We start from the raw sequence: 25,312 nt of genomic DNA on the forward strand, positions 1-25,312 counted from the left end.
TGGAGCTTTCAGAAAAGGTCACCACTTTAAGAGGACTGTGAGAAATGCCATTACCGGATCCAGCTAAGAGTTTTTGGTAAGGGCAAACCATAACAATCAATTGGTTCTTTCCATGGGCCGCCCTAAGCGTAATGTTAAATTTATGCCGGTGGGGGGGAGGGGGGGAATGCCCTATTTTCCCTCCCTTGAATCCGCCACCGGGAAGCGCAGTCTGAGATGAGGTGCGATCATGGCTTGCGATGACTCAACACGCACATCAGCCACGGATTTTAATTGCAGGAAAAATATAAGAAGAGCAAGTGGAAGATGACAGGAATCAGGATGCGTTCTGCTCGTGTCTTGTATCGTACAGGCGTCGCCACCCATTTATTCAAGCATGAACCTCGGTGCCTCGTGTAAGCTAGATCATTAGGCAGTCCTTATTTGACTAATCCTGCCTCCACCACTCCACCCCACGACTGGAGATGAGTGCCAATCGCCACATATAATGCTCGAGGACCTAACCTCTCTATAATTGGACGTGCCATTCTCATAAATTGGCAGCTCTGAAAACAGGTCGTGTCGACAAAACGCTCTTGTTTCGTCTGGTCCATGACAATGAGCGTGCAGTGACGGCCTCCCATTTTGTAACATATTTACAGTTCAAATACCCTAGCGGCTTTATCAAAGCTCACTTTTTAATTCTCCTAATAACCTCACTGGTCCCTAATAATGCCTTCATAGGAAAGTAACCATAATTAGGCGGCTAGTGCATAAAGTCATATAGCCATAATAAGATTACCAGGGGCGCGCTGCAATTCAAACGTCAAAACGTTCCCAGCGTAACTAAGCTCATGAATTGTTTAATGCAGGCTCGTTTATAAATTTCTGTCATTATGGCAAACACCGCATGTCATTTATAACAGGGCGGAGGCCTCAAGGCCAGCAGCCGGCCGTAATTGGTCTAAGCAGCCAAATGCATGACGTTTGGTGATCAGCGCAGCTATTTATGCAGGCCGAGTGGTGGGCTGGCAGTGCAGCCGGCCGGCTGGGACTGCGACTGCCGGGGCTGCCAGTCCGCCCGTCAGCTGCCACTGCCCAGGACGATATAATGCTACATATATTTTAATTACTAAATTATCAATATTTTCAACACAAAAATACATTTCGCACAAAAGAAGCACAGCATGTTTTTTCTCACATCGTTTGATAATGAGACGTCACAAAATCGCCCGGACCTCGGGTCACGATAAACATTCTGGTCTGGGGATAATGTTCAAGTATGTACTTATATACCTTCAGGAAAAAGCATCTCGCAGAAAAAAATGTGAGCAGCGTGCAAAGGAAACAAGATTCGGCTGAAAGTTATGCAGCCACGACCACTGTCCTATACCTATAACATTTTTTTTTGTCAAATATGCTCATGTTTTGACTGATGTCGACTCCCCCATCAACTGTGCTTCCTTGTATCAGAGATACGAGGATACGTATCAGATATCCAGCCAACCATGGTTAAGTCTGCAAGTCACCCACACGCGCCTCAATCGTGCTATCGCATGAATGATCGCTACCGGAATTATCGCGCTATCCATGAATGATCGCTACCGGAATTATCACCCCCGGCGGCGGAGCGGCGGGGCGACCTTCAGGCCGCGCTGACGGCTGACACCTAATGACGGCCGGCCGGCGGCGGCGGTGGCCATGGCCGAGGCCGTATGTTGCACACGGCGCTTGTTGCGGTTTCACCTAATGGCATCACTAACGACCGCCTGCCATTTTCTGGCCGTTAGCGACACCGGAGCCGGCCGATTTGTGCGCCGCCGCGCCTCCGGCCCACGGTGGGCTGTGACAGGGTGTCGGCCGGCTCCGCTCCAGTTGCCGACATTTTGTTTATGTCGGACCGGCCCGACGGACGGACGGAGGGGCGCGGAGCGACGCAGCCGGCGCGCGACACCCGGCCCACGGTGGACGACAGACCGTGTTCGCTAGCAGTGTCAGCGGCTCGCCGAGCTGCGTCAGCACGGCGCTTACCCAGCCGATGATGGCCGCGTCGTGACATGACGACAGGAGGGACGTCTACCGGTGACCGGACGAGATAGTGGCCGCTGAGTGAATGAAATAGTTAGGTAATTAAGAAAACACGGTTTTGGAAACTTCTTTCTCGAACCCTGCCATCCGGACTGTCCACAGATTACATTTTCCATTGCGATAATGAAAAAGACAAAATTATCAAATGGCCAAAACAAAAAAAAAAAATGTGTTTTGGCAGATGAAAATATTGGCAGATGAAATTGCAGATGAAAATATTACGTACCAAAACAGAGCCGAATAAGAAAATGAATCTCAGTTTTTTTTTTAGCTTATTTGTTTTTATATCGTATTCACTCATGGTTTCGAACAAATCTAATGCATTTAAAAACCTTCCTCTGCGCTACGCTGCGGTCCGTCTGACCAGGTTGGTAAGCGGTGCTGTTCCGTGGCATACCTATACCGTCTCGGTCCCGGGGAGATCTGTAGCCTCCCCGCCGGGGGAGGCTTGGGAGGCACCCTACACCTCTTCAAATTCCAAGCCGTTACAAAATGATGGGGACAGAAACACACGCCCATTGCCGTTGATGACGTGTGAAACGGTTCCCTCAGTAAACGTTATTTTCTGCTGGTGTTGCGCCTTGCTGTGAATTCGTTATTTTGAAGGGAACTGAAATGAATAGGAACGTATACTCATGAGGAAACAAGGAGGTATGTTAGGAGCACAATCCCAGTTCTGCATTCCTTTCACTTCTTTCTGTCTCAGTCTGTTTGATATCTGAAACATTTTACAACACCACTCCCACACTTCCACCCCGCCACCACTCCCAGATCGCTCACGGCGGGCCCAAAAAGTTGACAGCGGCCCGGGCGCCTGGTGGCCGGGACGCGCCTGTGACGAACCGCTGTCGACTTCGTGTACGAAACACGAGCGGAGACCAATTAATCAGAGCTCGGCGAGCGGACGTTCTGGTCCTCCTGCGACAGAGTGGACTGGGTCGCTGTGTTTACCGTGCCCGCGGACCGCGCCGGCAGCCCGCCCGACTGACGGACGCCAGTCATCCGGCCGGCCAGACAACATAATCGACACGATTAATGAGGTGTCACTGTGCGTTCGTCCCAGTGCGGAATCGGCCGCTCGGTGTTTACGCCTGTGTCGGGGTTCGCTGAACTGGGCGAGCTTCGTTTACAGAACTGCCCGGTTCTGGAGGACCTAGCGAAAAGGACGGTGGTACAGAAAGTGTCAACTTCAAGGGCCTGCAACATGGCGCACGTTGGTGTAGGTCGCGTAGAAAAGCAGCCTGTAGGTAACACCACCAGCTTCAGGCAACTGTTTTTGGTGATGCCACCGGTGAAGGCGGTGCAGGCATCACCGAGGCATTGAGCAGTGTTCTGACGGCGCACACCACAGTTCGCACTGCAGGTGACGCTTCTCTCGAACATGCGTCGTTTAGCGTCGGTTGTTAGCTCAATGTAAAGGATGACACCTCTTTCGCTGAGAAACGATAGGGATCCGATCAGTTTTTTTAAGGTAAGATTCTATTCTAACACTTATCTCAAGCTTAGGCTTTCAACGAAACCATTCAGTTTTGATTCAATGTCCAGAGATATCAATGACTGACACATCAGCTGAATAAAGATCAATTTATAAGAGGCTTCTTAAGCTTATTGCCATATACATATGTGCCTACAATGCTGCTTCGTGACAATATAGAGCACACGTTTCATGGGCCGATCGCTCGTTTCAACTGTCCAGTGTCACTCAGCAGTCAGCACGCCCGTCACAGTGGCTGCTGACACCTCCGGCGCCTTTGACGCAATTGCTTTGTAAACAATCGTGCACAAACTCATCCGCGATTTGTTGTTGTTATCATTCAAACAACAAACTCTTCTCAAAGCAGTGCGCTAAGTGTTTGTCTCATGTCTCTTTAGAGTCATCAGCATCAAGCATGATATTACTAATTGCTTACAAGTGCTTTGACATAAGCCACTGGTGACGAAAGAGGAGTTTCTTGCATAATTCCAATGGTTCAATGCAGTATATTACCAACAAAGCATCGCGCAAGTAAACATATGGAGCAGTTATTAAGCAAAAAATTTCGTTAAAAAATGTTTGAAATCGAGCGAACAGGAACCTCTCCCTTTACCTTGTGTCTGAAAAAGACGTTACTCATCGAACAGTGAGCAATGAGCAATTAGAGCGTGTGTAAATTCCAAGTCCTCAGCAACAAACACTCTACCAGTACCTACATTAGCACTGTAACTGTAACACTGTACAATGTACATTCCTTGACAGCGCGTGCGCTGATGAATTTTAGCACATGGGTGTTAGGATAGCGAGAATTCTTATTTCTTCTATACATTCTGTGTCATAATGTTATCATCGCAAAAACAAAGACGTTATACTGAAACTATCGTTAAGTCCTGATTCACTCAAATACGAGTAGATAGCAGTCGCAGGAGCAAGTGTTGTGAGCATTCCAAAATACATTTACATATTTCATCTCAGACATCTCTTATATAATATAACTATTCTATTATCTTCTATAACAAAGCATTGTGCAAACGAATTAAAATATGAAAAGTTGTACCTTATATGAAAATCACAATATTCTGTAGGGAGGTTCCTACCACATCACGTGCTCTGCTCATGCCAATATATTCGATAGAGATAGATGCATTTGATGCCATCTCCAAATGCATTTTCAAAGTAAGACATTTTATGATAGCAGGTAGAAAAAAAACATACCCCGAGTGATTGTGGCTAAAGTCTGATGGGCTTTCAAATAAGGTCGACAGGCATTATCTGAAGAAAAAAACATGCTTAGGTATAGAGTTGTGCGAAGTGCACACAGCCTTCCTCTTTCTGACACTTCAATGTGGTCTTATGGTAGAAAAATTCTAATTTCGCTTTCCATTTCAAATTAAAATGAACTCCCTAAGCGCATGTATCGCGCCTGTGCGCTGCCGCCCGTGCCCCCGGTATAGGGTACCCGAACCCGCAGTTCATCCCATGGGGAGACCTCAGCGCTAAACCAGCTGTCGCGCCGGCGGGCCCTTTGATGTCACGTGATCCCTGGGAAGGGGTAGAGCGTTTTCATACTGCACATGTGCTTCCTGTAAATACCCTCGTTTCCGAGAGTCGTTAATGAATGATGATTCAACTGCCATGTCACAAATCGTTATCACCATACATAGTATGTAAGGGAAGTGTGTCGACTATCACTAAAGCTGCTGTATGCTCCCGTGCCTTCCGGTCTTGAGGTCATGTCGGATGGGTCATCATGTCGTGTACATTGTACATACCGCCCGCCGTAAAATTCTAAGATGATATGATCTTGAGAAAGCGAAGACTGGCTCCCAGCGCTCATTTAGGTAAAAACTAAAAATAATCAGCTGTGACCTGCGGGAGTGCTCCTTTCGTAGCATTTCCATTGAAAGCTGCTTGCACCCATGGTATATCAGAACTTGTGGGTATTACGTTTGTTCGGAAACGAAATTGCTCTGTTTGCTTTATAATTTGCATTGCTCAAGACTCAAGAGTTGGGTCGGTAAAATTTCAGGAATAGGTGAAGGTTGCAATGAGACATATGCTATTGATATAATAGCGAAGAAGCGAAGAAGGCCTTTCACCTCATTTCGAAAAGTGGCCATGGAATCAAATGTCACGCCAACTATTGGCACTTCCTTCTAAAAACACTTCCTTCCTCAGTAACCAGTAAGTAATACTGGTTGCTGAGTGATCTATTTTCGCTCAGCGCTTTCAATACAGATACGAACTTTATTCGTCTCTGACCTGACCACGATTGCTGTCGCACGCGATTTCGATGCATAAATCGTCATACCTTTCTCAATGGAGTTATCTCGCCTGAAGGCAGTGAAGTCACGAATCACATCAATCTAGCCCTGCACATTACTCATCAGCAGCGATAATTTTCACCCGTGTCCGATTAGTTGCTAATTTCATCTGGCGAGTCAATGGCGCTTTGCGCCGCTCAATTTTCCTGATGTCTCAATTCTTCCCGATTTGGTTAGAAGTTATGTTTTATGATCATGGTTAATGCATCTCATGTCTTGAATAGGCATTATGCATTAGTGCCTCGCTGACTTCACTGGTTGGGTTTTCTTTACCAGGTCAGGTAAGTACACAGTGTTGCAATTTTAGGCATTATGGTATTTAAAATTAATTCTTTTTTAGCTTCGTCCATCCTTATTCCGATCTCCGACCATCCCGTGTCTGCCTCTTCCCCTTCTCCCCTCCTTTTCCGTTTCGTTTCGTTCCGTTCCGCCGTCTTGTCGGCCGTCCTGTACCAATTTGTCGTATCCGTCCGGCCCGGCCGCGGCGGCCGCAGAAGGACGGGACGGGCGGCGCGTGGCCCCCTGGTCCCCCTCCCCCCGCCGCCGCTGTCGACACTCAGTGTCACATGACCGACCTCGACATCGACGAGCCGTCGGCGCCTTTGAAGTCGGCCCGCGGCCCGTCGGTCGAGCGTCGCCGCGCGTCGTCGACGTCGCGTCGCGAACGTCGCACAACGCCCGTCTGTCCGCGCCACCATCCGGAAACAATAACACCGCTTAACTGTTGCGGGCCCATTACACGCGGCCGGCGGGGTCGGTGCGCACGGGGCTCGGATGGCTTCGGCAGGCGCCTCTCCGCGTCCCGGGAGAGCTCGGGTTCGCCGCCGGGCCCAGCAGGACTTCTCACCCTCGGCCGCCGTCATGCCAATTGGGATCGTCACATTACACCTGCACATGCCAATAGAGAGCCGAAGATAAATTTCCGAGCGGCAGCCGGCACGGCCGGAGGGTTTCTATCGAGACCGGAGGAGCGCTTGTCACTGGCGTTTGATGTTGCCGCGCGGCGGGCGGCGCCTCCTTTGATGTGGCCCGGCGAGGAGCCGACTTATTACGGCTCGCCGCGGGTCGCCCTGTTAAACATCCTCTCCATCACGGCGAGCTGCAACCGGCGCCATGTTGCATTCCTAATCGTGTCATAAATTAGCATAATGGATGGAGATAAACTAGCCGCGGTGAAAATAAGACGCAGCGCTGGATGACCTGGTGATGTCCGGCCGAATCGCCGTGTGGTTCGACATCGACCCCAATCACTTTGCAAGGCAGCTGGAAATCGATCTGGGTGCTGTCCGGCAAAGCCCAAGCTACTCGTAGCTTCATAACCCACACGTCTGACTCAACGGGCTGGAGGCGCAAAGTTGTTAAATGTCAGTTCTGATGAAACCAGAACCAATCACCTATGCCTGTCCTAATTAAAATCACAGCTCATCGCTGATATAGCTGAGTTGGGTGGCAGTGACTAATGTATAAAGACGGCGTTGGCGGCGTAAGCGGTTGACAGAGAGGGTTAGAGAGCTAAAGATGGACGTCGGCCATGCTGACTTCAGACGCGTGCCATCGGCCACCAGCCGCCCTGCAGAACGGTGCGAGTATGAGGTAAGGCACGGCTCATAGCCATCTCAGGTGATTGGAGCTGAGAGAGATTGCACGAGCAGCTTTCTACATTGAAAATACGCTCATAATTCTGTCATCGAAAAATAGTATCCCGCCTACATGTGTAAGTACATGTAGACGCCTACTTGTAGGAGGTTGAGGTGTGTCTAATAGCATTTGGCATTTCTATTTTCTCAAAATGAAGTTTTAAACGGTTAAGTGCTATCATTTAGTATTCATTTTCCTACTAATTCTGCATACTTTTTGCGTTGTCCGTCAGCTTTAATTATTTTTGCAATTAACAAAAACATGTTCTTGCTTTACATACTAGTTTACTGACATTCGGCGTCAAATGATTATAATCATTGGCAAGCTAAAAAAAAAGATAAACGTCCTCTCGTCGGAATTCTTAGTTTTGCTTTGCATTGGTCATACCACAAAACAGTTATTTAATTTCTTTTTTAGCGTCTGTATACGTGTTATCATGATATCTTCTGTAGGAAGAAACTACCGACGAAGTAATAGACTGAAACGTCATATAGACTGGTTAAGATGGACATGAAAAATGACTTCAGTTAAATGTTTTAAATATTAACTAAAAAAGACATTCATAATGTTGCATCAAAACGACCCAAAAGTCAGAGTCAAGGGGCTCGTCTCCATCACACTGCAGCCATGGCCAACCACATTGCATGTATACGAGTATCATTTTCAGGATGTCCTTAGCTTATAAATGACGGTTCGGTCGAGGTGTTAGCTCTGACATAAGCTTGCTGAGCAAATACGGATGATTTATTGCTACCGTGTTAATTTCGTTAATGTGTGTCTTTTCTCCATCTAATGCGATGATACAACGAAGACGCTAGAGTAATTATTGATCTGCGCTTCTCCTGGGAGGTCCACCTATTGGCAGAGCAAACAGAAGCTTAGAGAGACCTTTCGTTGACATTCTGTATTATGACCTTCGACGTGTTGAGCGAAAATGTTCGGAAACATTTGTGTTTGTGCTTGATGCTGTCTCCCAGGTCAGTTTACGGCTATAGGAAACGAACATGAATTGTCGTTTAGTGCGTAACGTTATTAACCTTTTTTTTCTCAATTTGATGGATCGCAAGACTCATTACAAGCTGTCCTCTTTCTTCCAGTATTTGAACTCATCATAAAACTGGTGAACTCAGGTCACATAAATAACATTTATTTACAGTATTTGTAACACAAGGGGCACCCAATCTCAGCCAGGAATGGCACACTCATCGGGGTTGGCTTACAGTGAGTGTGAACCTGTCCGCTGACCGGGCCGAGTCATAACTACATAGATCTGTCAACATAAGGCTGTCTCTTACTATCATATTATCACAATGGCTAGTAAGTTCTACATCTCCGGCAACACCGAACACAGAGACTGCACATCACTGCAGAGCCAAGGAAGACGGAGCGGGAACAGCGAGGGTCTTTGGCTTTCGGGGTTTTGTCAAGGGAGTCTGCTGCACCGCTGAGACTTAGCCCGAACGCCGAGCTCGGACAGCGGCGAAAACACGGAACGGAACACACAGGGATTTTCAACAGAAAGGAATAGATACACGGAGCGTCCGAGTCAACAGATATTCGCCATGAAAACATAGGAACTTAGCCGCACGTTTGACCCACACACATTCCCACCGAAGGCGCGTCGCGCCGCGCCGGCGGCCGTGCGCATCGTCCGCGCTCTGGGCACGGCCGCGGCCGATCGCCTGGACCGGCCCGAGCCGACCCGGTCACGCCACGCTAGTTCGCTCCGGCGGCACGGCGGCCGGCACGAACCGAATCGGCGACACAAAAACACGCGAGACGGCTGCATGAACTCATTTAAAGCTTTCAACAAAAACAAGTGTCCGGCGCGGCGGCGGCCGCTGACTGGTGCGCCGACTGCACGGGGCGGGCGCTGGACCGCGGCGCGTGGCTAGCTCGCGGCCAGCGGTCACATCTTGCCGCTGAGATCCTGCGGCTCGTCGAGCTTGATCGGTATACCGAGACTGGTCATGAGCAGCTTCTGGTGCTGCAGCGCCGGGCCGCCGGCGCGGGTGTTCTCCATGTCGCGTTTCAGCTCCTCCATGTCGCGTTTGAGTTTGGCGCGCCGGTTCTGGAACCAGGTGATCACCTGGGCGTTGGAGAGGCCCAGCGACTGGGCGATCTCGTCCCGGTCGGCCGGCGACAGGTACTTTTGGTAGAGGAAGCGCTTCTCCAGCTCGAAGATCTGGTGGTTGGTGAAGGCGGTGCGCGACTTGCGCTTCTTCTTGACGGGCGGCCGGGCGGCGAACATGCTGGCGCCGTCACCTGCCGGAGAGGGACGGCATCGTCAGCATCACAGCGCGGGAGGCCGGGGGACGAGAGCCGCGGGGGATGAGAGACAGGGGGACATACGGGGAACGGGGCGGGCTGCATCTGGGCAGCAGCGGCAACAGACAACAGCGGACGGCAGGAATGCGACTTCGACGAAATGACATGTCACGGCACGGGGAAGAAAAACATGCCACTGCATTTCACTGTTAGTTCACGTATGAGAAAAAGACGGCTCGTCGGCTACTGTACGCCCCATTTATCATCCAAATAATTCGTAGAAGTAAGGATGATCCAGCACCACCCGCTGGTTGGTATGGATTCGGATTTTAGCAGTGGCACCAACTAACAACCCCGATCATCACACTGACACACCGATGTCGTCACGTCACATCCCCGTCAGAGTGTCGCACGTCACGTCTCTGTGGTCGCGCACGGCCCGCACAGCCCACGGCCGTGCCTGGCCGTAGCAGGAGGTTTATTTTCACAGGCAGCGGCCGCGGCCCACCGCCGCTGCCCGTCGCCTCCAGGCCGACCTGCAGCGCGACATGTCACTGCAGAGCGACACTGGACGCTCATCAATCCTGTTAAATATGTTTGGGATCTGTGACGGCGCTGTCCGGTGGCCGTCCGGCGCAGCAGCCAGCGCCGCGGCCCTGTTTACGGCTCTAATCACGGTGTGATATACAGTGCATTTGTCACGGGCCCGGCCGGCCGGAAGGGCAGGGCGACCTCCGACAGACGGTGGTGATCAGCGCAGATCAGCGGTCAGCTATCACCAGATCAGCACAGGTCAGCAGCCAGCCGTCACCAGAGCGCTGACTGACCAGCAGTCATCAGATCATCAGCGCCCAGATCCCCTCTGTACTAGACCAGTGCGTCTGGTAGGCGAACCAAGCACTGAATAGGCCAGAGCAGTTCACTAAAACTGCCCGGCTTCTCTGTCTACTGTAATAAACATCTCCTTTTTGCTCGGGAAGCAAATCTCTTTATGTCCTTAGAAAGGGCACAATTCCAGGTCAAACTAGTGTGCTGTTTGTTGAAAACAGCGCTTCTTTCTTTCTGTAGGCTCGCATCATCTGCTGTGTGTCTGTTCACGTTTACATCTACTGACACTTTCTCCCAGTCAGACTGAACGTCACTCCAGTCTTTTCAGGACCCCCCGCCCCGCCTCTCGGCATCTTCATCTCGGTAAGGGTCGCACTTCTCGTGTCTTCATCGCGCCGCCCCGGCCCGGTCGGTGTGACAAATGGCCGATCATAAGCGGCGGGCCGGCCGCGTCCCAGCACAGTCGGCGCCGATTAGTTTTATGTGGTAATCAGCAGCCTTTGTGGCGCGGCCGGGCGGCGCGGCGGCGCCCCGCTGCGCCACGATCGCCGACAATGGGTGTCACCGGCCGCCCGGACGGCGCATTAGTAAGTGACACCGCGGACCGAGACGGTGGTGAGCCGGCGCACCGGTCACCGGAGGAGAGGAGAGGAGAGAGGAGAGGAGAGAAGAGGAGAGGAGGGATCCGGGGCTGGTCAGGGGTATTGTGGAACAGCGGGGTGCCTGTTAGCGCCGCCCGTCAGGACGAGGTCGCTAATCACGCCAGATGAGGCCATCCATCGGTTCTGCGGGCCTCCCGGCCGCGTGGCGGGGTGGCTGGGGGGGGGGGAGGGTCGGCTGGCGGTCAGCCGCCGCTGTGAGACGTCTCAGGCGCACAGGCGCTGATACGGAGTCACAACCGTGCAGCGGCCGGCTCCCGGAGTTGAGCGCGCCGCGCTAATTCGGCCTCCCGGGGGACGCGGTCTGCGCCGCCGGCGGAGCGGTGACCGCTGCGATTTGTCAGCCCGTCTCTCGGTGATGTCAATGTTTCTGGCCGCCGGCGGCACCATCGATCATGTCCCGGCCAGGTCAGCGGAGAGCACGCAGCAGCGTAAGGAGAGCGGCAGTGGCCCCCGTCTGTTTATAATCCAAACGGCGAGCCGGACGATAATTGGACCCCCTGCCGGCCATGGCCACCCGAGGCTAAATAAATGATAGCAGTCCAACATAATTTACCACTCGTCCCATGCACCGGCGATAATCTATAACATAGCGTCTCTAGGTCAATGATGTGCCCCCCGTAATCTGGTGCTATGCATTCGAGGAACTAGCCGGCCGAATGATTTGGATAAGACTTTTGCAACATGAGCTATCGGCTGTCAGTTGCCAAGATTCCAATGCAGACTGATCCAAGTCGTTGATACACTATCAATGCAATAATTACGGCCGGATATTACTTCATTATTTGAAATGTGGTTTCTTATTAAGACGAGCTGTCAACATAACAGTCTCATGACTTTGCCATCTTATTTGTGAATAAACTAATTAATAGTTTTGTCTTTCATAAGGCAATGAATTGTGAAAAATCATTAGCTAATAATGGAGCACATTCAGCGCATCAAAACATAAAGAAATTCTTAGCACGCCAAAAATTTAACAGTGGCGAGAAATACGTTTCAGAGCATGTCACCTACGATCAGATATAAGTCAAATCGATACGAATCTAAGACGAATCTTCCTAAGAGAGAAGGTGCATGTGGCAAGTGACAAGACTGGATCAGCCATCCAGTCCATCTCAAACTCAAACTACCTACCAAATCTCCACTACTTCAGAACAGCGACATTTCTCAACCAGCTCTTCAATTTCAGCGCGTCATCTGGGCATGAGATAGATTATTCAGCATACGCCGGTGCCGGTGCCGGTGCCGATGACGTTGACGGTGACGTCAGTCTGACGGCGGCGATGGCGGCGGCGGCGGCGGTTCTCCACCGTCCCAATCGGTGTGTGAAGCTGTCAGCGGACGGCTCACCGCACTTCACACCCGGGCCGGGCCGTAATGAGTGTCGCCGCCGGTCTAATCACACCCGTCCGACCGCGGCGGACGGACTCACCGCCGGCAGCTGCCGCACACAGAATGGACGGGGAGGTGTGCGGTGAGCTCACAACGCCTGTAATGGTGAGCGCCGCCACTTAGTCCGGCAATGAGACGGGTTTTAGCGAGACCCAGCCGCCTCCCGCTGGACGCCAATGGCGCACAAACGATAGTGAACTAACAGGGCACAGAAAGGAAGGGGCCAATGCCGGAAACGATTACTGTGTGGGCTAATGCTGTGTTTGATCTGTTAATGTTTCTGAATGGGCTTAATGGTTTTCACGGCCCCTGGTCGCTGACAGGAGGGCTGGATACGTTTGGCATATGGTAAACACGTGTACGCCAGAGTATTATGCAGTCAAACGATTTGAAGCTATTAGCAGAAATCATTAAAGCGATAGAGAACAGACGCGTCTCAAACGGTGATCTCTGGACTGCTAATTGACCGAGGTCTAATGAGGTTGTTAATTGACTGTCGCGCAGTGTGGGGACTCGTCACAGAGTGACGCCATGTGATCTGGGGTCTTGCCCCCCTCCCCCGGCTGTCTGCAGAGGAGGGGGGAGGTGTCCCGTCGTCAGTTGGGTGGTCCTCGCCGGCAGTCTATCGGCCCCCAGTCCCCACCGACCTCCGTCCGGCGCCTGCTGACCGCTCGCACAGATAGTGGCACCACCAGCGGTCAATTTAGCGATCAACCCTGGAGCAATTAGGGGCCACCGGGCGCGTCTCGGCGCCGCCGCCGACCGCTCACCCAGCACGGGTAAGACCAGAAACCGGCCGGCCGACGACACCTCAAAATATTTGGCTCTCTCTTGTCTGCAGCGCCGTTCTCTGTGTATCGTTGGGTGGCGTTTCTGCAGTGGCCGCGCCGCTCGACAGGCAGGCACTCTGCCGTCGCCTCCGACCCTGGTTGTCGTCAGTTGATAGCGCCTATCGCCGCCGAGACGGGCACACGAGCGGCGAGCGACGCGGCGCCGCCGGCTCGCGCCTCGCGCCGGCAAACAGCTCGTTACACGGCGACCTGGTGATAGCCCGGCGCTACTGAAGTCCAAATTGGCGACCGGATGGCGATAGTGGCCACTTCTCCGGAACGGCGGCGCCACCGTAAACACAGAGCCACTTGCAGAAGCCAATTAGGCTAAAAAGATTGTGATATTTCATAAGCATGTTTGGCTAAGATCAAGACAAGCACTGAATCATAGCAAATGATGCAATGCGGAAAAACGTTTCATTTGACGGTAGTCTTTATCGACTGTGCATGCCAATTTCAGCTGGAGGCTACAGATTATAGTGAAACACCATACCCTGATGATGGAACATTTTCAGAGAGTGATATAATCAACAGGCACTGGAGGATACAGAAAGGCGGTCTTGGATGCTGCGGGAGCATGCCCCCCCCCCAAAAAAAAATATCCACATTCCCCCCAAAAAAATCGGATTTCGATCCCTCATGCGGCGCTGTGCAGTTAAAAACAACTTTTCCTGGTAAAAGTTATTTAATTTTCTATTCGTTCTCAAAAATCCCTAAATTTCTGCCAATTTAGGCACCGCAGGGGGGGGGCATTTCCCCCAAATGGCCCCCCTGGATCCACCAGTGGTCCACTGAAGCTCGCCTTTCAAAGGATATTACAGTTACCACATCGAGTCAGCATGCTTTTTTGCATCTGGTTGGTCTATTCAAGATCATAACGATTGTCGAATATAGCAATTTAGACATCACTAAAAAGCAGATTTAGCAGTCTCATGTGGTGCAGTTTGAATTCAATTTCATCGCATAGCTCGGCTCTACCATATTGGTCGCTGATGTTTCGGCTATTGTTTTGAATTTTGCTTGCTAACAGATCAGGCTCCCACATTCCGTGTACTGCGATGTCCCTAACTCAACTAAACGTCGTGCTGCACCGTCTTCGCACATTGCTATGCACACCAAGTTGTACATGTGCGTGTAGGTGCACTTTCGGCACATTCAAATCGATCTGTAGCAGCATTCAAAATAATAACTAATCTTCAAGCTACCTGATTGTTCTGTTCCTGCACCTATAAATACGTTCTAACTTTGTTTATAATGCACTCACAACTATAGTCAGCTGTGAGCTGAGGCCTGAGCTTGAATCAAATATGAGAAAAACCAAGTCGAATGATTCTGAAAAGGTACTCTACTGGCCTGTTAAGTTGCTTCCTCATTGTGAATGGCAGCACCGGTAGCTCTGAGTAGTCCTACAGAGCGCAACCACATGAAACAAATACTGATCCGATGGATTTTAGCATTCACGACACGCGTAGCGTACCTACCTATCAATTGTATCTTGAATAGTTAAGTCGCGAGATTCTAATTTTATGTTCTAAAATGGTTGCGCGATACCAGAGCGAGCGTATTTTGAGCGAAAGATATTTGAGTGACACATTTTCAGGGGAGAAATTGAACCGTTGGATTTTTAGAAACGTAGCGTTAACTTTGGAGCTCCAAGTATGAACTTTGAAAATTGCATCCGCTACACCGTCCCGACTTCCGGATGACCATGGGAAATTCCGACAGCACTTTGTGTGTAATTTACGACTCGCAAACATAAACAAATAATCCGTGACAGAAGGATACAGTATTTCGCTCAACATGACAATCGCTCCTATAATAGCCGGCGAAATACAGGGTGTCCCATAAGTTCGTTCTCACCTTATATTTGCATGTAAAACAGAGTACATTGCGTTTTTATATGTTTATAATCCCTCAATGTGCTCCCCATTTCATAGGCAAACACATGAATACATGCTGCGACATGCCAACCGGCATGTTTGGCAGCATAGCAGGCTTGAAGTTAGCCCAGACTGACTTGGCATGGGCCGTGAGCTCCTCAATGCTGGAACACCGCTTCGCTTCGACGAGCCTCGATTTCAATATTCCCAGCACATTTTTATGAAATTTGGATCCGATGAGTTGCCTGGGATGTGATCTTGCCACAGACGCCTATCACAGTCTCCTGGCACTGCTTCTAAGCTTTGCTTGACCTGTGCACTGATGCACTGTCTTGCTTGAAGATGGGCTTACGACCTCCCGGATGCCATGTTCTCCTAAAAAAATGTGGTCATACTTGCGGTTCGAGTTAAGCTAGAAAGCTGAAACTCCTCCTAGATCTTCTTGGAGAAGCATTCTGCGTCCCAAGACTGTTTCTGGAGTATCAATCGCAACGTGATCAGTGTCTGGACGCATATTACCCCCACATTACCGTGACCCTGGCCTTTTGCATAGGAATAAAGCGGGATGACACAAAGGCCTTTTCGGTCGCCCATATGGGACCGTTTTGGGGTTTGGACGGGTGTTTTATCTCGAGCACGGACTAGGTAGTCCAGATGACCACATTGATGTCATCGGCCCTCCAGTTGTTTAGCCTCAGGCATAACGAAACAAATGTTTGGCCATTTTAAGACGTTTTTGACTGTTTTGAGCCCTCCGGTAAGTAGAACTTAAGTCACCTTGAGTTAGGTACCCTGAAATGATACTCTTCGACAGCTGGAAACGCATCCTGAAAAGCATGTTTACCAACTTTCTAACGCTAAGACCTTTTTGACGGCCATTTTGGCGCCACACAGTTTTGGCCACATGGCTCACTCGTGAAAGCTGACAAAAAAAAGAGCATAAACTTGCAGCGATTGACTCCCGACAAATCATCGGCGTCACTTGTTGACTGTGCGTCCAGTTAGCGACAGACATTGGCTACATACTGGATGGCCTCAATCACCCTCAACCGTTGTGAATGGCCCAGTGCGGACTAAATACCGAGACGTTCCCGTATCGGAGACCTCTATGTTGTGGGGTAAGCCGTCTCCACAGGAAGTGAACTCTCTGGCAAAAAATATTTTGTCTAGACGAATTAGTTACCGTGGAGCACATTCACAGTTGCCATGGCAACCCCAAAAGCTCAGTTACAAAATAAATTAAGCGTGGCTTTAAATAAGAGAGCCTCTAAAAGAAAAATTTAGATGAGAAGGAACTTATGGGACACCCTGTAGATGCACTGAAACAAAGCTTTCGCTCACATCGATAATAGCTATAAATAGTTGATAGTCGCTTGAATTCATAATCGCTGAATTGCCAGTCGTTGAAAATGGCTCGCTCAAATGACGTTCGCTCTAATGACACACGGTATAATCGCTCGCACCGTTCTAAAGCATACTTGGCAAAAGACAATAGCTTCTAACGGTCGTTTCTCGTGGCTTTAGGTATAAAGCGACAAATTTCCAGCGCCATCCGATGACTAAAAATATAAATTGTATTTCAAAATCTACTATGAAAATTCCCCAGCTTAGTGATGCTTTACCTTGCTGTTATGCGTCTTTGAGGCCAAAATATGTTGAGCAACTGCGTCCTCTTGCTTATGTATAGACCCTTCGCAAAGTGATAGGCAATGGTGGCACCCTAAAACTAGCGATACAAGCGATTAATTAATATTCAGCTGCACTTCAGACGTTGTGAAATTTGAAACGAACATAGTGTGGGCGCGTTGAATGGGCCCTTGATACTAAGCTGAAAACGATGGGTTGAGTTACAAAGCTTCGCGATAGACATAATAACACTTCCACAATCACTCTTCAGCCATTCAATCGGTGATGCGTTTAAAATTCACCCTGCATCTTGTGCACCGGCTCATTAGGAACGCCAGCCAATTAGAAACCTCGCGTGGCGATTGGCTGTCAGCGCTCGGCAAGATTTTAAGGGAGCTGCGTGATTGGTCGATAGGGCGTGAGACTGGCTCTGATTGGCGAAAAATTAATGACTCAATATGGGTCAAGAGGTGGAGCTGACCATTGATTATTCAGTCATCAGATATCACCTGTGTGTCTCGATAGCTGAAAATTGAACAATGCTGAGGATGTGAAGAAAACGTTGCAAGGTTTGAGCGACAATTTAAATTTCAACCACAAGACGGACATTTTTGTGCGTAACACGTCATCACGCGTTAGCTAATGAATTCATTTACTATGATGCCAACGTGAACGATCTCACTGAACATTTCATCAATCATAAGCCTCAAAAGCTCGTCATACTTTATTAGTCTAGAGGATGATTAACGTTTAGGAAAGATGTACCCATGAAGACTGATGATCGGGTCTCTTACAGTACCGTCCGATGGAGGTTCCACGCTGCTCTCTAAAGCCTTTAACCGCAACCATGCACACATGCGTTATCGCTTCATCGTGTTACAATTACTCAAAATCCGATTGGAACGGTACGAAGCGCATGCGTGTAGAAATGCCTAAAACAGTGCACGAAGAACTCGACCAGCAAAAGCTGAAAATCAACTAAAAATGAGATTAGTCATGGGTGATTCTAACGAAGGTTCAAAATTTTTATCGGGTGAGCTTTAAAACTTGACTTGCATATTCCAAATATAACTTATCATATTGTATCGATTTCTTGCTACTGATGTATTTTTAGGGCATCGTGACCTAAACGATTGTGTTTGAGAAGGAAGCCTTGCGTGGCTTCAGACAACATGTGGATTTTGAAAAAAAAAATATTCGAATCGATGTAACAAAATCAACAGATTGAACCATCCCGTGGCAGGCTAGAACCATTAAACGTTGCCAAGAAGTCAACCAAAAGTGACGAAAGGTAAAAGAAACTGATATACTTTTCTACATAGTATTCACAAAATTGCTTAGATATTGGTGTAAGGAAAATAGGAAGGGTACACTTATTAGCTTAAAGGGACCCTCCCACCTTCAAAAAAGTTATTGAATTGGCATGAAAGTGATGTCGCTCGGTTCAGAAAGAGCAAAAACGAATATCTACCAAATTTCATCGAAAAATATTCACCGGTTTTCAAGATATTAGACTTTTACTTTTGTTTACTTTTTGGGATCTCCGCTGTTCCTAGCGACTTTATTTGAAAGTGCGGCATTTGTTGCGCGCAAAGCAGCATATACCAACGCGTGCTACAAAACGTTTTAGTCAAACATTTAACGGACGTTCGAAAGCCTGATGACGTCATCAGATTCCCGTAATGGTTAAGAGATAGGGACCACGCTGGTCCCAACCTGCAAGTTAAGGGAAGAAATTTCTTGAACACCATAAAGCTGCGGGGGTTGCGACCAGGATAAATGGTGGTTTCTGAGCCTGGCCGCAAACTTGGCTATCTCAACTCAAAACTAATGTTAAGGTGGGAGGGTCCGTTTAAATTGACCTCGATCGGAGTCATCGGTGTCATGCTCGGGAGAAAACATTACAGGCCTTTTTACAAGAGCGTCAAGACAAGAAAAGAGCAGGAGACCATGTCATCGAATATATCAACGCCATTCCACCAAAGTATTGGATTTCCTGACAAACAAGATGTAACTATGTCAGCCATCTTCATGAGCTTGCGGTATGGTATTAAATTTTCAGCAGCTAGAACGGCCAGGAAAGAAAGGTTAGCTTTTATTTTGTTTCCAGATTTAGAGAGAGAGAGAGAGAGAGAGAGAGAGAGAGAGAGAGAGAGAGAGAGAGAGAGAGAGAGAGAAGAGAGAGGGAGAGAGAGAGGAAGAGAGAGGGAGGGAGGGAGGGAGAGAGAGAGAGAGAGAGAGAGAGAGAGAGAGAGAGAGAAAGAGAGAGAGAGAGATAGAGAGAGAGATAGAGAGAGAGAGAGAGAGAGAGAGAGAGAGAGAGAGAGAGAGAGAGAGAAAAAAAAAATCTGTATTTGCAGACTCGAAGTCAAATAAAAACAAAGTACAACATGCACTTGTGCGATATAGTAAATGACAGGAACTTACGAAAACGATGCGCTCACCCCCAACTATTCAGTGTTCACTCTTCATGTCTTATGCTCAGAGAAATGATATAAGGTACATAAGTAAATGTGGTAACATACAGGAATGTCTTATTAACATGCTAGCCACTGAAATCATTGGATTGCTGGATTGACTGGGTATTGGTATCGCTGTGAACTGTGAATATTGGTATCGCTGGGTATTGGCCGGTTCAATTCAACTAAACACCGGTAATTGTTCTGATGGAGTTCGTGTTAGTGACTCCAGTGCGTGACAGCTAACTGCGCGATGCTGATAATGTGCGAGCGGAAATATATTCATCCGACCGAGCAATTTTCCAGGCGCAATTGTGAGAAAATATTACACGTAATGAAGAAGGATAACTTAATCATCGCATGTGATCATCATGTGGATGCGAGGATGCCTTATGCTATGATAAAATTGCCTACTACATACTACTTAACGTGGCACTGAAAGATAATACTGCAGTTAAAGCTCAATTGCAGCAGACATGCAATACACATTTATTGTCAGCATGTGCGGTCTGGGTAATTGAAATAGCAGCGTAAAACACGGCGACTTCGAACATTCTAAGTTTCCCTGTAATATTTCCTGTATCATATTTAGGGTGCACCATAAACATTTAATCATCGAAATTTTATGTTGTTTCAAGGCAAGCTAACGCATGTATGCCATTTTTGCATTGTATAACAACGCCATCTCCCACAAGGTCCATTTTTATATGCTCGCATTCTCTCTCTGTTACGCGCCCGAAGCGTGGGGCACTATGACACGCGTCCACCGCACCGTCCTTTCACTTATTTCCCTCGATCACCCATGGTGAAACTGAAATGATAGGAGTACTCCGCCGTAGGTCATTCACGTCATTTTGGGGGCTCGGAAGGCTAGGCGTTCCAAGATATACGAATCAAGAAGCCCAAATAATGGCTCAGGCTGGGGCTAGATCTTGCCCATTAGAACTAAGACCAGAGAATGCTCAGCGACCAACAACCAGTGCTGATCCCGGAAGATCAGTAGCGGGAGATACGTGCCAAGACGTCCTCACATCTTAAGCGCTCAGTGTAGGTAGATGGCCAGCATATCAAACACGAACTGAACTGTCAGGATTGGAGACAGCTTTGCTACATCTACGCAGACATTGGCTTACCTATTACCAGCGCGTTTTGAAATAAAATGTTTTTTTTTCTTTGGGGGTGAGGCAACTTTTTGTGGTGCACCCTGTATAGAATATATGGTCATTATATTCACGTTGCAATTGCGACTTTGGTCTAGATGCATTGTCAGGTCAGTCATGTTACTGTCATGTCGAGATCAATTGTTGAGTCCATCCACAACCCACCGATCCACACAGCACACATCTAGCCAGTCCGTCTTGCTAACAAACAGTCACCCTATCTATCCAACCACACAGCCACCCAGCCCATCCACACAGCCACCCAGTCCGTCCACACAGCCACACAGGCGCCAACAATCCATCGGCCTGCGCTTGACACCGGCCGTTCAGTCTGTCCACATTCCCACTAGACCCGTCCACAATTCACCCAACAGTCAACACACAGACACCCAGCCTATAATCTGTCCAATCAACACACAGCCACTCAGTCTGTTCACATTCCACCCAACACACAGTCGCTCAGTCCATCCACCCCATATACAGATTCCCAGTCCCACCACAATCCACCCAACAAACAGCAACCCAGTCTGTCCACCCTACCCACTCGTCCAGCCCATCCATATTCCACCCAACACAAAGCCGCCAGTACTTACGTCTTCCCAGCCACACAGCCGTCCAGTCCATCCACCCAACACATCCCCCTTATTCTACCCAATGCACAGGCACACAGCCACCTGGCCCGTCCACCCAGTTCAATCCACCCAACACACAGCCATTCAGTCCGTCCACCCAACGGCCAACACACAACCCTACAGACCCAGTCCATCCACATTCCAGACTCCAGTGCAGCCATCCACACTGACCACCCAACACACAGCCATTCAGTCCATCCACACTGACAACACGCAGCCATCCACACTGACCACCCAACACGCAGCCACCCTCAACATCTCCAGTGCAGCCATCCACACTGACCACCCAACACGCAGCCACCCTCAACATCTCCAGTGCAGCCATCCACACTGACCACCCAACACGCAGCCATTCAGTCCATCCACACTGACAACACGCAGCCATCCACACTGACCACCCAACACGCAGCCACCCTCAACATCTCCAGTGCAGCCATCCACACTGACCACCCAACACGCAGCCACCCTCAACATCTCACATGCTCGCTCAGCACACATCGGTCCCAGGCGGCCACATTCAACATTCAAAACTTCACCGATCCATTTTCCACATTCCACAGTCCACAGTCCACCCAACACATCCATCCGGTCCAACCATCCCATTCCAAACACTGGCCAGTGGCCACCCGACCCGGGGAATCCACACCCCACCCCTGAACAGAGGGTAGCTCAGGCCGTCCCATGTCCACACTGACACTCCACTAGCCCACCTGTCCGGTCACCCAGCCTGTCCACATTCCACCGGACCACCAAACACACACACACACGCCCAGTCCATTTCGTCCACATCCACACCCCACCGCGCTGTACCACCCACCACACCACCCACCGTCCGGCCCAGCCCGCGCACCGGTCCACCCACCGCGCCCGGTCAGCCCGGGCCGCGGGGCCGCTAATGCCGATATCCACCAGCCCCTGCCTCGCCCGGGTCAGCACTCACCCTGCTTTTCGTCCTTGAAGTCCTGCAGCGTCTTGTTGGTCATCTTGAACAGCTCGTCGAGCGGGTTGTTGTTGCCGTTGTTGCCCGCCTTCTTGCGGTCGGGTTTGTCGGGTTTTTCGGCTCGCGCCGGCGGCCGCTCGTCACAGTCCCAGGGCCGCACAATGCGCGTCGGCACGGCACACTTGCGCCGCGAGCTGCGGTGGTTGAGGATGTCGTGCACGGAGAACGACTTGAGGCCGTGGTCGGGCTGGCGCGCGCCGGCCACGGCCGTCTCGGCGCTGGCCGGCCCGAGCCGCCGCAGCGGGCCGAAATAGTCCTCGGTCTCGCTCGAGTCGTAGCCGGCCAGCTCGCCGGAGCCGGGCGACTCGCCGGCGGGCGCCGCCGGACACAGCGGCGCGCCCGGGGACGTCGGAGACGGCGGCTGGGCCGGGCTGGCCGGCGTCGACGGCGACACATCACTGCGCGGCGGCATGGCGGTCGGCAGCGGCGAGCCGACGCTAATCTCACTGTCACTGCAGCTGCTGGTCGGCTCGACGGCGGGACTGGGCGGAGCGCTCTCGCCAACGTCCATACTCTAGCGCGAGCTGCCGGGCATCGCGCGGCGAGTCACTGGGTAGAGGCAGCCCCGGCAGCAGCAGCAGCAGCAGCACCCACCGTCCGCGCGCGGCCGCCGCCGAACTAGTTCTAGTTGGCGCGCTCACATAAATCGGCGCGGCTAACCAGCTCCAGGCCCGGCCGCTAAATCACGCCTTTCCGCCAGCTCATTAGAGCCTGTATTGAGTGGGATTGGTCACGGCGCGAGGCGGGCCGCCGCTCGACCAATCAGCGCGCGCGCAGCCGCCGCTGGGCTGTGGCCAATAGGAGGCCGCCAAAATGGCAGAGCCGACTGGAGGGGCGGTCTCGCCGCGGCGGCGGCGGCGGCGGCGGGCGGCGGCGGCGGTGGCGAGGCGTCCGGCCGCTAATCGTTCTGGGACCGCATCGGCGGACAATGCTCGCTCCTCCACATGTGTCAGCGGCGCCGACAAAAGACTGATGTGCGTCACTAACCAGAGTTCAATGGCTCGATGGGCTGGAGCGGCGGCGACTTCATTAGCCGAGTATTATGGCACGTCGCCGGTGGCCGCGCCGGTGGTCCGCCGAGGGCAGCTGGGAGTCGCGGTGTCGGTGACGACCCACCGCCGAGGAGGGGGGGGGGGGCGGCCCGCCCCCGGCCATTGTCCACTGGGTGGCACCTCGTCAGGCCGCACACAGAGACACGCGCAGAGGACGGGCGCAGCTGGTCCCACGGGCGTGTTCGTTACATCATTAAAACGACCAGCCTTTCTGTTCGGAGAGGGCCTGTCAGCGCGGCGTGTCGAACCGCTCTGTATGATCGCGGCGGAGCGGGGGCTGGGAATTGAGGATATTGGCTGCCGGGGAGGGCGGCATTCCAAATATGCAGAACTGCCAGCCTCTGAGCTCATGGGGGGCAGACAATAACACATTGAAGCCTTGCTGTAGGTGAAAGGGAGTACATTAGGAGATTTGTGGGATGTTGCCAACAACAGCACGTCGTACACTTATAGGTGTGTGACGTGCTGTTGTTGACTAACATTACATAGAATGTCCACATGGGGTGACCTAAAGCAAAACTTGCTGAAGTATGGCAACAAAAAGTGCAGTAATGAGTTTTCATGACAATATTTAGGAACTTTTCTTAAACGTTTCGACAATCTTTTGCAGCAATCTTTAAAAAATCCATTCATGAATAGTCAAAATAAATTAAAGATGTTGCAGGAGAGGAGGCACAGTTGTCTGTTCAGCTGGTGCGTCGGTCTCTGCTCTAGGTGGGATCAAAACCTAATTCAATATACCCTGGGATCAAAATAGGAATTATCGGAATTTCCAAGGTTGTAATGCCCCAGGAGATACTACGCTTGTTGAAAGCGCATTACGATTATGATACGATCCCAGAAAAGAAGAGCTTAGAGCACTTGAGTCTTGTCATACAGAAACAGTGCGGTTTGTTTGCAAAGAAGGAACGGCATCCAAAGGAAAGCCAAGATGACCGCAAGCAGAATGAGCACCAAGAGTACTATGCTCGTATGCTAAAATACAATAGGAGGAAAATAAAATACAATAGGAACTTACTACAATGTAGTCACTTACTAGTTACTACAATGTAGTAAGATGGGAAAATATCATCATGCTTGAAGGCTAGGAAAACGTTTATTTGCGACCAGTGCCTCGCTGTTTTTTTTTTATTGTTTTTAGACATTCATTGAAGAATATAGAGCTAGCGCTAAATAGCCGGGCTTCCCAAAAACATTCGGACGAATTCATATATTTCAGGTTCAACAGTGTTCGTGAGAATCGTTCAGTTCACCCGTTGGATGCGGAAGTGTTCGTGCGTGCTCGTGATCGTTCACTCGTTCTCGTACTCGTTCTCTTTCGTCACCCGGAGGACCATAAAGTTATTGTTCATATATGAAAAAGTCTATCCTCGATTACTTAGCAAGCGGTTAAAAAAGGGTGAAATACGGCGGTCACAACTCACAGGTGCAGCGCAATTCGTCGTTCTCGGCACGTCGTTCGCGTAAGGCCGCGTCGGCCACGTCGTAACACCGGGCCGTGTCGCGCCGGCGGAGTCGCGTTCGAGACTGTTCGTACTCAGGCCGCGTCGGCCACGTCGTATGACACCGGGCCGTGTCGCACCGGCGGAGTCCCGTTGAAGACTGTCAGGCCCCCGTCCCGTCTCAGCCCTCGTGGTACGCACAACACGTGGGCATGAGAACCAGGACAGGGGCCAGATGACACATATGTGAGCGGCGTGGCGCGGCGGACCGACCGCCGCGCTCCGAGCGCCGGCCGTCTTTGCGAAGATATCCAAAATGCCTATTTGCTCGCTAACAAACAGTGTCACAAAAGATGGATCGCAATCAGATATCACCTGAAAGCCTGGTCAAAGATAGTTTGTTTGAGGTAGAGCACTTCATGGGCCGGATAAATCCGTTATCCACGGATAAATCCGCGGACCGGATAGGATTGGATTCTAAATTTGTTAAAAAAGAACGGATATGGGCGGGCCGGATTTGGGAATTGAAGGTTGAACCCGGATCAAAACGGATCAAAATTTTAACATTCAACATTGAAGTT

At 50.4% G+C, this 25,312-nt stretch overlaps 1 protein-coding gene across 1 annotated transcript; it reads right to left on the bottom strand.

The window, feature by feature from the left end:
- Positions 1-8,629: 8,629 nt before the first annotated feature.
- Positions 8,630-22,927, bottom strand: LOC122376066 (transcription factor LBX2-like). Its single transcript, XM_043355741.1, has 2 exons — positions 22,178-22,927; positions 8,630-9,768 (listed from the first exon to the last, which is right to left on the bottom strand). Exons 1-2 carry the CDS (start codon positions 22,746-22,748, stop codon positions 9,413-9,415), a joined length of 927 nt encoding a protein of 308 aa, XP_043211676.1. The 5' UTR covers positions 22,749-22,927; the 3' UTR covers positions 8,630-9,412.
- Between the last annotated feature and the right edge of the window lie 2,385 nt (positions 22,928-25,312).

This window comes from Amphibalanus amphitrite, unplaced genomic scaffold (assembly GCF_019059575.1).
Source record: "Amphibalanus amphitrite isolate SeventyFive unplaced genomic scaffold, NRLGWU_Aamphi_draft 002003F_arrow, whole genome shotgun sequence".
In the NCBI taxonomy this organism is placed as follows: domain Eukaryota; kingdom Metazoa; phylum Arthropoda; class Thecostraca; order Balanomorpha; family Balanidae; genus Amphibalanus; species Amphibalanus amphitrite.